The following is a 13936-nucleotide window of genomic DNA, read 5'->3' as shown; positions in this document are numbered from 1 at the left end:
AAATTTCAGGTCTAAACTACCATTAAAAAAGTTTGAGGTCAGGAAGATTTTGAAAGAAATTTACGATTTTATTCAGCAAAGAAACATTAAATTGGTCAAAAGTGAAATTAAAGAGATTCATATTTTTACAAAAGATTTCTATGCAAAATAAATGTTTCACAGTTTCCACAAAAATATGAAAAAGCACTTTTTTCAACCGTGATAATATTCAGAAATGTTTCTAGAGCAGCATATTAGAATGGTTTCTAAAGGATTGTGTGACACTGAAGACTGAAGCAATGATGCTGAAAATTCAGCTTTTATCACAGTAAAAAAATTAAGAATATTGAAGAAGAAAAAAATATCTAATTGTATTTTTAATTATAATTTTTGTTAAAAATAAATATATCCTTGGTGAGCATAGGAGGTTTCTTTCAAAAACATTATTGACCCCAGAATTTTGAATAGTAGTGTCTGTAAACAGAATTAGGTCTAGTTACAGTGGTATATATTCTATATAATTGCTTAAACTATGCATTTTTTTTTTGGTTATATGTCTCATAGTACTTTCCTCTTCTAGTCAGATTCGTGAGATACAGTAATATTCATCCACACACTGAACAACAAAGACTGTAAAAATGTTTCTGTGCAAGCTGTTTGTTTTAACAGTAGTAGATATCTCTCCGTCTGTCTTTATCTCAGTCAGTGTCAGTGTATATAACCTTCAGTCCTCAAGGCATTTCAAACATTTTGACCTTCCAGATAAGGCTTTCTCAAATCAACATTCAAGGATTATCTTGGCAAACTGTCTTTTTCCAAGTTGTTGTTTTTGTCTAGCGTGCGTGTGTGTAGATGCTCGTATCTGTGTCTCGTGGCTTTTTATTGGGATGCCACGTCTGTACAGAGTCTGTTTGTGGTGTCTCATTCATGGTGAACTGGCTTGGGGGAAGTATAAGCAATTCTCTTTGTAAAAGTGTGTGTGTGTGTGTGTGAAGGGTTAGGGTTAGAGTATTACTGCTGGGGATGTGAAACAGAAATACTCAAGTTCAGTGTGGGCAGAATACTGCCTCTGGTCAGGGTGTTTCTTCCTTTCATTGTAATAAATGCTGGTTAAAGAAACAATAAAAATGTGAACGATTAACTAGTGTGTGTGTGTGTGTGTGTGTGTGTGTGAGAGAGAGAGAGAGAGAGAGAGGGAGTGTGTGAGTGTGTATGTTTGTTTGCACACACCATTTGTGTATCTCCCTGTATGTGTTCAGCTGGTGTACGGAGTGTGTTTGCAGATTGTACACAAGCTTTTCTGTTTACTTCCTCCTCTGTCTAACTTTTCCTTCTGTTTTTTTCTTTAATGAAAGCCAAAGTTTGTCTTTTTTTAAAATGGTAAAACATTTTCTCCCATCTGGGTTTGTGTGCAGAGACAACTGTAAGCAAACCATTACAGGTTTATTTCCTCTAAGTGTAAACACTGTGTGTCTGTGGCCCCTTAAAACATTTGTTTGTTGAAGCATCCAGACCAGCCCAGCATGACAACAAAGGCTCGACCAAGGGGTTTGTCTGACCAATATGGCAGATGACGGAAACCTGTTTGAAAAAATTATTTTTGCATGCTGGAGAAAAGCAATTAAAATGGGAAAATGAAATGATGTTGCATGACAGTTGCGTAACAATGATATTACAAAAGTTCATCTCTCTCTTTAATATCTCTTTTATCTTTTCACGTCTTTCATAAGCATGGGACCATTTACATACTTTTATGGTTTTATATACAGCGCTTATGGCTGTGCGATATTGAAATTATTGAAATATCGCAAATGTACAAATCATCATATGCATATTGTGATGACTTGCAATAACCGGATGGTTGCTGATTGCTTATTTTAATACTTCAAAAAGTTATGAAAAGTCAAAGTTTTAAATGGCAATAAAATTATTCAAATAGGAAAGTCAGAGCTTTAAATTCAACACAAATAGCAGATAATAGACTGCATGCAACTGTATAAATATGAATGAAATGGATTAAGTGGATTATTTCATGAAACAAACATTATTTACATTATATTTGTACTGTATTTTTACAAATGAGGATGTTCCTAAAATGAGGATTCCGCTCACTTCTGAGTACAAATGTGTCCTCAAAATATGGTTAGGTAGCTACACACGTGCACACACACACACACACACACACACACACACACAGACAGACAGACACACACATGCAGGTTCTAATACAGCCCGTCTGCTTGTATTTGGTGCTGGAGTTGATGTAGGATAGCTCAGACAGTTTTCACAGATGGACAACTGCTGTCTGCTGTGTGTGTGTGTGTGTGTGTGTGTGTTTGTGTAGGATGTGTTAGTGTGTTTAAGTTTATCTAGCGGTCAGAGGCTAGTTTGAAATTGTGCAATTGATATCTAAACCTTGAGAGCATGCGAACAGTAACTACTCGCTGCTGCGCTTATATTTCCCTTGACATCTACAGAGATAGAAATTATTTTAAAATAGTCATATACCATGAGGAAATCACCTTTTAGTTGCTGTTAACAACAAAATATCACCAAAAAGCTACCATGGTATTACCATTAGGATTTTGGCCACAGTAAAGTCTGTTTTTGGACATCCATTCCTTAGTTAATTCTGTAGCTTTCTTTGAAGGACTTTGGATTACCATGGTATTGTGAAGATGGTATTACCATCTGATACCATCATTGTGACGTGATTCTGCCTAATTATTTGCTGATAAAGTGCTGATAGCTATATCTAGAGATCAGGGTGTCTAAAGGTCAGTATAGTAGTGATATGAGTATTAAACAGGGTAACACTTTATTTTAAGATGTCCTTGTTACACGTTACATGGATTAGTAACACTAATCCAAACATTAATATTATAGTAAGTACATGTATTCAATTAATATTACTCTATACTTAAATGCAAGAACACCTTAAAATAAAGTGTAACCTTATTGACAGCAAGATGATGTATACTTAAGTAACACAGGCTGTATCAATGTGTGGTTTTATAAAGGGGATGTGGCATTCTCTGTGCATCTCTGTGATAATCCTGCTCATCCATTAGTGAGCAGGTCACGGTGTAAACCTGTCTCTCCGCTTGCTTGCTGCATATAGTTGGCCCGGCTGCACAGCCTAATGTCTTTAAACAAACATGTCACCACACCAGGTAAACAATATTAACTCCACTGCGAGGCAGGCAGCAGATCTCACTGCAATGCAATAATTAGCACTTCATGCAGACGCACATTTTATAATTTCTGTGCACAGGATTTCATTGTTGTAAACATGTTGGCTGTGGAATGCTAGCGTACTGCATGCTGTGCAGTGTGCATTGTATACTGCCTACTATTATTTACGAATAATAACTGGAGAGGGTAGTGCCGATAGACGATGTTGCATTTTTTTTGTTGCACTACCATTTGTTGCACTTTCTTTTATTTACAAATTAAAAAAAAATAAAATAAAAACTGTAGTGCACAAATTTTAAGACTAGTATGTTAGCATGCTATTTAAACACACTCAAAACACACTCAAATTACTTATGGATTATTAGTCATAAGGTCAAGTTAAGCACATTGATTTGTGGGATAAAGTAATACTGTGTAGTCAGTGTGTACTGCTATTTTGTGCAAGTGCAGCAGGGTCATCTGTGCATTGCAATGCAGTAAGTTGCATGGTATGCTGCTTATTATAAGGCTTACTGCAAAAATGGTCTAATATGCTGTTCTGAACAGCCAGATGTTAATTGGCAGATGGCTGTGCTGCCTTTGTATGCTGTGGATTGGCTTAACCTAGTCTATTTTGTCTTTTGACAGCAACGCAGCTCAATCTGTCCATAATCTTAAAAGGAGAAAAGGTGGTAAAAATGCATGTCACAACATTGTTCTGTGCCACTTATCATTATCTAATCTTACATGGGCCCCACAGATGTATGAGTGTGTCTGTGTGTCTCTCTCTCTCTCTGTGTGTGTGTGTGTGTTTGGTTTTGTCTGGGGGGCGTATGTGTGTATCTTGTGTGTCACACCCCGGGCCATTACAATGAATCATTAGCATGAAGCTTCAGTGCTGTGTAGTTAATTATGTCTGTTACATGCCTGCTTGTCTGCTGAAGGCAGAGGAATCCCATTCATAAAGTTGTGCTGAACCACTCTAACTACAGCTCAACGCAGGCTGGAATAAAACAAAAAGGGATTGATTAAAATGATTTTTAAGGTTTCCCTGTATGAGAACAAAACATTTAGAACAGTGTGCAGTCTGTGCAAAATATGATTAGTGCAAATGCATGTGTGTAAAGTACTGTGACCAGTGCAGTAAAAGAGCAGGTGCAGGGTAGATTGGTGGTGTGGCGTTCAGAAGTATCACAGTATCCTTGAAAGTACCACAGTACAACACAGTTATTTATTTTACAGTCCTCAGTACTTTCCTGAGTAAGTACAATGTATGTGCATGTGTAAAATAAAGTGAAACCAAAAACATGATAATACTATATAGTATGATGTCCAAAAAAGGGTGTTACAATGGTACTGTGTACAAAAAGAATGTGGTATGTGTCTAATAAAACATGATAATTCCATAGTACTTTTTGCAAGCATTCAGTGAACATTTAATTATGGAATGCATGTGTGAGCGTATAATAACACTACTTCAGTTAAATGTTTTGTTCTCTAAACCATATAAGACTTTCGCACACACATAACCAGTTCAGACGTGCAGCCTTGTGCTCTACTCTAGTTTACAAGTGTGCCAGGTTTTTTAGTGATCTCCTTGCCCTGGCAGCATTACTTGATTATTTTACTTGCCAGGTACACAAGAGACATCTCTATTGCTTAATGAGGGTCGAGTCTAACCCAGTTTTGTGTGCGACCAGTCGATGCTTCCATCTAATCCTTATCTCATACCTAGGAAGCTTACAACTAAACACCACAACAGATTACCGGGGCTATCTGTTAACAATATATGTTTCAAATGGTGAACATTAACAATACATATCAATCAATGCTAGTGAATATTGTGTTTGTTTGCGACTAGAGCATGAATGTGGCTGATTGCACCACTGAGTCTTATCTCAGCTGTAAATCTGCCATCAAATCCTGAGGACTTCCTCCATAGACCTCCAGTCAAAATGAAGCATGACAAAAACAAGTCTTACGAGCATGCAGTCTGGCCATGTGCCATGGGATTGTCCCGTACCGAGTCTAGGATCTCACTGGAGTTGTGCGAATAAGCGTATGTTGGGCTGTGGTCCGAGCTTTGCACATCTTGTATGCCAAATAAATTGGTTGTATTCTTAGGTGATGTGTGTTAGGTTGGAAGTGTGTGTGCATTTAGGTGTACGTGCTGAAGGGATGAGGGAGAAAACTAAGGAATGTGACGAGCTATTGTGAAATTTGACATGTACGTAGGCCTTCCTTCCTCTTAGCCTGCAAGGAATCATGGGTAGAAATGTGGAAAAGGGCACTTTTATACTCCGTTTAGGAGTACCCCATTCTGGAGAAACGTCACAGCTCTGATATGTTTGGTGGAGGTTACCTGGGGGATACTCCGTCACCTTCCAGCCTCTCTTTCTATTTAAATTAAATTAAAAATTTAATTTATGCATTTAGCAGACGCTTTTATCCAAAGCGACTTACAGTGCATTCAGGCTATCAATTTTTACCTATCATGTGTTCCCGGGGAATCGAACCCCCAACCTTACGCTTGATAGCGCAATGCTCTACAACTTGAGCTACAGGAACACTATTTAGCGCGCTCCCTCTGCCCTCGTTTTTTCCATATGCACTGCCAGTATCAAACAACCTCCCAAAATGATTTCCTCTAAAAGAAATGCATTGTATTATAAACGTTTGCCCTCTCCATATTTCCGTGGGCTGCTGAGATAAGATGGTTTGAGAGGAAGGACCTGCAGACAGGGAGGAAACCACAGGCATTGAAACCAAATGAAATATTGTGTCATTGCGCAGAACTCCTAACTTTGGATTTTATTGACTACTTCCTGCAATTTTGAGATGTTTGCTTTTAGTTTCTTGGTCAATTTTTGACTAAGATAAAAAAGTTGAGCAACGTTAGCGTGAGTGGACTTGTGTCTGGTGGATATATATACACAGCAGTGGTGTATTTGTAGTAACTTGAGAATGTTTGCTTATGTTCAGGTTCCTTAGTTCAGTGGTTCTCAACTGGTTTTATTCATTTAAAGATAATGGGCTTCACATTATCAAAAGTTTGGTGGAATTTTGCAGGCAAAAAAGCTAAATTTTTTACTGTCAATAGTACACTGTTGTATGAAGCACAGCTCATATAGAAAACACATTCAAAACAAGCAGCTTTCTGTTAGTCCTGTTGCGACTGCAAACCTTTTGGGAGAAAACTTGACTTAACTGGTTCATTCTCAGTTGTAGCATGAGATTAGCAATAGTATTAACAATCTTCTGATTCCATACTAGTGCCTCAGGTATGATCTTCCAACATAAGGTTTCATCAAACTAGAAACTCTACGTTTGGCTACGTTGCCTCAAAATCCACCCAATTTATAGAAAGCATTCGTTATTACTATGGAGAGAGGAATTCAATCATTCTGCTTGCTGATTACATTGATTATTTGCACATGCTGTCTTCTTTGATTTAGCATCACTTAAGGATATGTAAATGCAGGTATTGCTATGAACATAACCAGAAAATTATTGCTGATCCCAATTGGCATCTATCATTTAATTAATTACTGCTGCCATGATCAGTCTACAATATACCAACACATAATTTCTACTAGGGATGCACCGAAATTAAAATTCTTGGCCAAAACCAAACAAAATGAAAGACTGGGCTGAAGGCAGAATACCATACACAGTTTGTCAATTTTTTCACCCATGTATTTTGCCCATTTTATTTTATCTTTTCACCATTGCATAAATTAAATAGCCAGAATGTGCTTTTTTTTGTTGATAAAAGCTGATTTATAAATGAGTTTCATTATGAATACGTTGCACGTATTGCATTGTCACATGCCTTGTAAAAATGTTTCAGCTAAGATTTTCCTAGCGCTTTGGACCCTGGTTAACAAGGAGATAGCACTGTGAGTTTGTGCAACAGAATACATGCAATTTGTGCATGTATTAGAATACATAATGGTCTGCAGTTTATTTACTAATTGTTTAAGGCCATTTCGCAATTTCAGCCATTGTACAGTAACCAGCAACCATCAACCCTTCCTCTTCTCATCGAAGTCATGTGATGCAGTACTAATAGTGTTTTGCTGTAGCTGTCTGTAATGAATTTTGCCTCTTTCTCAGCTTTAAATGCTTCCACACTGCTGACATGTTGCATTATAAATTGTGCGCGTTGCAGTTGCCAGATTGGTCTTTGTGCTAACAGCTAACTGTAAAGCGAGTTAGCTCAGCTGTTGACCTAGTATCTAGCTAATGCACTTGGTTTCATGTCTAATAATAGACTCTGGGTTACAGTGCACAAGAGGGTCCCTTTGTTGGCTTGTTTGACGTGTTTTGTTTGGGTATTTACCCACTGACTTCCAGTTAGGAGGTTGTGGGTTGGTCTGTGTGAGTGTGTGCCAGGGCATTCCTGAACCACCTCCCCATCTCCACACGAAGCTCTGCAGTGACCTAAAGACTGCAGACACCCTTATTAGCCTTATGTGGGAATTTGCCGGTTTTTCAAGAGTTGAACGTGCGGTGTGGTAATATGCCTCCTGTATTTGTGTCCATGTTTGTGAATACTGTGTGGGTGAGATTGTAAGTACTTTCAGTGATTTATAAGTGGTGTAAAAATGTCCTATGGTTTGGTTTAAAGCTTGGATGGGAAATGTGTTGGTGTGTGAGAGTTTGAGTTGTTATATGGTATTTTATGCCCCTTAAGCTAGCTAACCGCAGCTCAGAATGCAGGGCCCCTTCGATTAGGGAACGAGTCCAGAAAACAAAATCCCAACCACAGTAACGCCTGGCAGCCAACTGCAGTCCTGCAACACCGTCCAATGCCCCCATCCAGAACCCAACACTAATGTTCTCTAATGCACTGCAGCACCAGTAATACTGCTAAACTTCTTCTGCAAAGAAATGCACTTATAGTGAAAGTTTAGCCAAAAATGAAAAAGCTCCCCTTATGTTGTTCCAAATAACTTTATTTCTTGAAACATCAAATAAGATACTTTGAGAAATATCTATTATTATATATATTTTTTGTTTGTTTGATTTTGTTTTTGCCCATACACAAATTCAAAACATCTTTGGTTACTAAGATTCTTCAAAATATTCCACAGGAGAAAGGTTTGAAAAACATGAGGGTGAGTAAATTGGTTTGGGTAAGAAAACGGTTTTGGTTTTAGAATTGGTTCCAAATTTCAAAGAACAGTGGATTCAGTAAGACACATTTTGATTCTGCTTATTGATTCGTGTGTGCATTTTAATGTGATTTTTTTTTTAACAATTCAAGTGAAAGACGACATGAAAATGAACTAAATTTGGCACTGACTTTGTTATCTTTCCTGCGCACACATCCAAACATACATGCAAAAAGCTATCTTGTATAGTGTGAAAATATTTATTGCATTTAACAGATACCACAAAATATAAATACAGTTGTTTTTTCTAAAGTGAACATAAACAGTTGAGGGGAAAAAAGTGCATCAAGCATTGCATTAGGTCCTAAAGTAAAAGCAGCCTATATACCTGCTGCTGTTTGTGCCACTTGTGTTAGTCTAAGAACAAAATTAAATCATTTACTAATTTTGATTTGTAACTTTTAAAGGGACAAAACACAGTTTCTGCCAATCTCATGTTAATCTTGAGTACCTATAATGTAGTATTGAAGCCTTCATATCTTCAAAGAGTCTTTAGTTTTATCTGATTTACAAAAGAAGGATACAGCTTCGCGTTTCTCTTTTGAAAACAGTCAAGCTCATGGAGGCGTGCTGTGTGCGGAGCTAAAGCCTCACGAGCACTTCCAACTTTTGCATAGCAATCGTCTGCAAGCTGAACTGCAGCCTATCTGTGTTTAGATGCATTAAAAGCCAAAGAGAATGAATATCAGCAGCCATTGAAATCACTAGAGGAAAGCGCCAAGACGGAATGCTAACTGATAAGCTGTGCTGCTCATCTCCCACTGTCTCGTTCATATTTTTTGCCTCTTTCTTTCTTTTTCCGTTTTGTGTATAAACAGCCGCAAACCCATTCTCCATGTATATCATGCAGCTGTACTATATGATGAGAAAGGCATCTTTCTCTTTCTTTCTCTGCCAGATGACAGTATTTCTGCAGCGAGCACGTCAGATGTGCAGGATCGCCTGTCGTCTCTTGAGCTGCGGGTGCAGCAGCAGGAAGATGAGCTGACGGTGATGAAGGGCGCGCTGGCAGAAGTGCTCAGACGTCTGGCTCAGTCGGAGGACTCAGCCGCTGCTGCCAAAAAACAGCAAAACAGCAAAGGTAACCTAGCACTGCTGTGTGTGTACGTGTGTGTGCGTGTGTGTGTGCGTCTTTGCCTCCAGTGATCCTCGCAATGTTTACATGGAGGAAGTGTAGGAGCGCAGCCAGACCAGGATCTGTTAACAGTTTCAATCCAGCCTTGACCCACAGCACTGAACGTTTTCATTTGAATAGCAGCTGTGTCTGTGTGTCTGTGTGTGTGTGTGTGTGTGTGAGAGAGAGAGAGAGAGAGAGAGAGAGAGAGAGAGAGAGATCTTGGGTGCTGCTTGAGGGAAGGCATTTTAATGTTTGACCATTAAAACTGACTTCACTTTGTTCTCCGTTTAAAACGCCAATAAAACACACTGGCTGCCTCCTGTCCTGGTTCTCTCGCTCTCTCACACACACAAGTATAAAACTTATGTATACTTTATGCAGCTTAAAATTTTTTGATGTTAAAATATTTTTTAATATGTTAAGACTAAGGCCCAATCCCAATTCTATTTTATACCCCTTCCCATATCCCTCCGCCTACCCCATCCCCTTGTCCCTTGAAACAGTGTCAAGGGGTAGGGGAGAAAATATTCCCCTAAGGATTGGGACACCACTACCATGACGTCACACGTCATCATTCGTCATCTAGCTCTTACAATACACACATATACTGGTGTGCTGGTGTGCATTAGAGCCTTTAATTATCGTTCTGTATTAATGAGCTGCTTACGGACACACACACATATTGGAAATCGCGCAGCTCACACATCCAGGAGAAAATAAACTTGTCAACGCTGCCCCAGGGCATTTATTAAATACAGTTAAAATACTAAATCGCTACATTATATTTTCCAGCGATCAATCGCTGTTTTTAAGTAAACTCACTCTAAAAAGATAAACGCACAGACGCGAATACACGCAACTTCCATCTCTCTCTCTCTCTCTCTCTCTCTCTCTCTCTCTCTCTCTCTCTCTCTCTCTCTCTCTCTCTCTCTCTCTCTCTCTCTCTCTCTCTCTCTCTCTCTCTCTCTCTCTCTCTCTCTCCCTCTCTCTCTCTCTCCCTCTCTCTCTCTCTCTCTCTCGAATAAGCAATATTTGAGAAAATGGTTTAGCGATTTCTAATTACTGGGGGGGATCAGCCCCCATCATTGTCTACAGCAGTTATCTCCCTGATCAGACATATGCTGTGGCACTATCATGCAGTCTGTAATGATATGACGGTAGCAAATATTAGCGATTTTTTGCAAACATTTATTTGAGTAACATGACCATTAATATGAACTCACAATTGAATGTAACATAAAACAAATTATTACTTTTCGTTAAAATTTTTATTTATGCCAAAAAAGCTTACATTTATGTGTCTTTCTGTTCGCTGTAGCAGCCATGTTGCCATGATAATTCATACCCCTTCGTTTTAAGTGTGGTCCCGAAAAATCTTCGTTTGAAGGGCTATCTGGCTCTTCCCCTTACCCCTTCCCCTCCAACCAAAAGAGAATCAAGACACCCCTACCCCTTCACGTGAACATGCGAAAGGGGAAGGGCTAATGGGTAGAATTGGGATTGGGCCTAAGAATGACTTATGAAGGGTGTAAACAGTGTGGCATTGACAAAACATTGCCCTGTTTGTATGACAGCTTGCTCAGCCAATGACGTTTTGGGCAGACTACTTGTTAATCTACTATTAACCACTCGGTTTTTAAAATAAACCGTAAATGTTTCTTATTCAATAAATGTTTTAGAAAGTATTATGGTACATAGTTGTCCCAACTGGCAGTTGTGGTTGCCAGAATAATTCTGTAGAAATAAATATTTACAAAGCAACTTTTACATTTAGCAATTTACAAATGATACTTTATAGAAAAGTATATAGATTTACTATGTATACTAAGACAGTGGGTATATTTTAGTTGATTTGCAGCCTGAAATGAAGACACACAGTTTTTGTTTTATCCAGCTGTATTTGCTCAGAGTATTTACTCAGATTCTTTTCTATACCCACTGTATATAGAAGGTGTAGAGTAGGGATGCACTGAGATTAAAAATCTTGGCCGAAGCTGAACAAAATGAAACGCTGGGCCGAATACCAAACACGGTTTTTCACAAACACCCCCCCCCCATTATTATTATGATTATTATCTTTTTTATTTTTACTTTACAGAATGACAGTAAAATTGCAATACTATTATTTATGAATGGCGTTGGAGTTTCCACTTTTTCGCGGCTTTTGTTTTGGCAGAAGCCCGCAGGAAGATCTTAGTGCTTCTTTTTGTTGCATGCAGATTTATAGATGATTCTTATTAAGAATTTGGGAAGATGTTTGTCACACATATCACATATTACATGTCGCACGTAGACACAAAAGCGTTTATGTTGGTCATAACTTCTGGATAGAAACTGTGCAAATACTAGACATGGATGAAACATTTTAATGTGCAAGTGTCAAGTGCCTGTGCAGATGCTAACAAATGAAGTACAATTCTGTGTATTCGTTGTGCTTTGTGTTAAAACTTTATTCTCATCAGCATCAGCAAATCAGCATCTTATTTTAGCACAAGACTGCTGAGTTGGATTTCCATGAATTGAGAAGATTTTACTTGGACTTTTCCAGGCCTGAAATTCACTGTTATTTTCAGGTTTCTGCCTAGTAAAATTACATACTTTGAATAAACAGTATTATTGTTTTATTATACATTTGTATACATATTGTTTTAAATCTAGTGTTCCGCAGCTATTGTTTAGCTTTAAGTCGAGTGTGACGCAGTATTAGTATGTGTATAGAAGAGAGAATTGTGTGTTCATTTGCCAGACAACCATCAGAAAGAAGGCCAACCTCTGACTCAACACAGAACACAGCTTGGACAGCTACACTACTCATTCTTCATCATGACTGTTTTCCACATTTTACAGTAATAGTCATCAAAACGCGAAGCTAATAGCCAAAGCAAATTTCAAAATAGTGATATAATTTATTATAAGCATGCAGTCCTTACTTAAAACACTTGTCATAAAATGAAGGCATTTTATTTTTTATTTTTTTAAACATGAAATGAATCGATAGCAAACTGAATCTTTATTGTGAACATAATGAAAACAAAAGGGTGCATTCCTTCTAAAAACGATTTGTTAGATTAAATTTGATTTGTCTGGGTTTCAGGCTTCATCTGTTTGAATTCAACACAATTCTTTGGATCTCAAAATAGCTTGGTGCTTAAGCTAGTTGAGACTGTATTTCATCAGTAAAGAGGCTGACAGAATATCTCTTAAGCAGTTCCAACCCAATCCCGCAATAGTATTTTATACACTACTGTTCAGTAAAGATTTTGTAAAGAAATCAATACTTTTATTCAGAAAGCATGCAAATGTGATAAGATTATTCGACATTAAACAGTGGAGTAATGGTGCTGAAAATTCAGCTCTGCCATCAGAAGAATAAATTACTTTTTATTCAGATTTTTTTGATTTTTTTGAGTACTTGGACTTTCTTTTTCTTTTTTTGGTTACATTTCATTCATTTTCATTATAAATTGTGTCATATGGTGGTTGCTTGTTCTCATTTTTCACATTCTCAGTCCATGAATGAACCAGATTTTCTTTCCACTGCCCATATTTACTGACTGCGCCCATTATGACCCATTTTTCTCACTTTTACTCCTCCGTTTCTCTTTTTTTCTCACCATGCTGACTCAGTGCTCCTATCACATTCAATCCCTCTATCTATTCCCCCTTCTTTTCCCATAATCCCCCACACACTAGTGTCTTTCCCCAAACCCCACTCAAGTCCTCTCCTAAACCTCAGTGTATCCTTAACCAGCTCTGTTATCTGTACAATATCTGTGAAACGGCTCAATTCACAAACTGCTTTTCCCAGTTACAGATGAATGCTATACTTTGATTTATTGTTTTTGTGAAAAATCTGATCGGTTACTTGGTTTACCATGAAATAAATTGGAATTGATTTTCACAAGCTATCTGGTTCAGTAAGACAGGGTGTTATAGAGTGGTTTTTAATGCTAATAAGAGTGTCTTCTATCATATGAAGTACACTGAATGTGATTAAGAGTGACTATATACGTAAATCCAGCAAACTCCTGTAGTTTGAGCATGAAAGTGATGGAGATTACCAGTGGTTTTGGTGAAGAACAGCTAGTGACAGCCAGGTTTTTGATGGAAAGCAGATAATTCCTTGGTTTCCTGTTGGAGTGAGGTCACATGAGGACTTCCTGTGCGGCTGTGCTGACTAGACACACACACACACCCATACAGAACCATACACAGGAAAAGATCATCTTATGCTTGAATGCTCAATCTCTGTTCATGAAAGCCAACTCTCTAAACACACACATTAAATATTTATTTGATCCAAAACGCATGATCTGTTGTGACGGCAGCGGGAGATTCCAGTAAAGTCACCTATTACTGAAACACGAGTCTGAAAGATTTCCTTAACTATAACAGTACGATGTCAAAAATAAAAGACTGTGTATAGTTTGTTTGACTTTAACTGTTAAACATGGAAAAACACAGAATTCCTTTATTGAATGCCCAACGT

At 38.0% G+C, this 13936-nt stretch overlaps 1 protein-coding gene across 6 annotated transcripts in view; it reads left to right on the top strand.

The window, feature by feature from the left end:
* Positions 1-13936, top strand: part of LOC132110932 (echinoderm microtubule-associated protein-like 4) — an 83652-nt gene that overhangs the window by 42121 nt on the left and 27595 nt on the right. For all 6 annotated transcript variants that reach the window (XM_059518042.1, XM_059518040.1, XM_059518041.1 and 3 more), the window contains exon 2: positions 9229-9411. In XM_059518042.1, the coding sequence (XP_059374025.1) occupies positions 9229-9411 (183 nt within the window). The remainder of the gene's footprint in view (positions 1-9228; positions 9412-13936) is intronic.

The sequence above is a fragment of the Carassius carassius genome, chromosome 30 (genome assembly GCF_963082965.1).
Source record: "Carassius carassius chromosome 30, fCarCar2.1, whole genome shotgun sequence".
Classification (NCBI taxonomy): Eukaryota; Metazoa; Chordata; class Actinopteri; order Cypriniformes; family Cyprinidae; genus Carassius; species Carassius carassius.
Note: the sequence above shows the minus strand (reverse complement) of the source record. Positions and strands in the feature narration are given on the sequence as shown.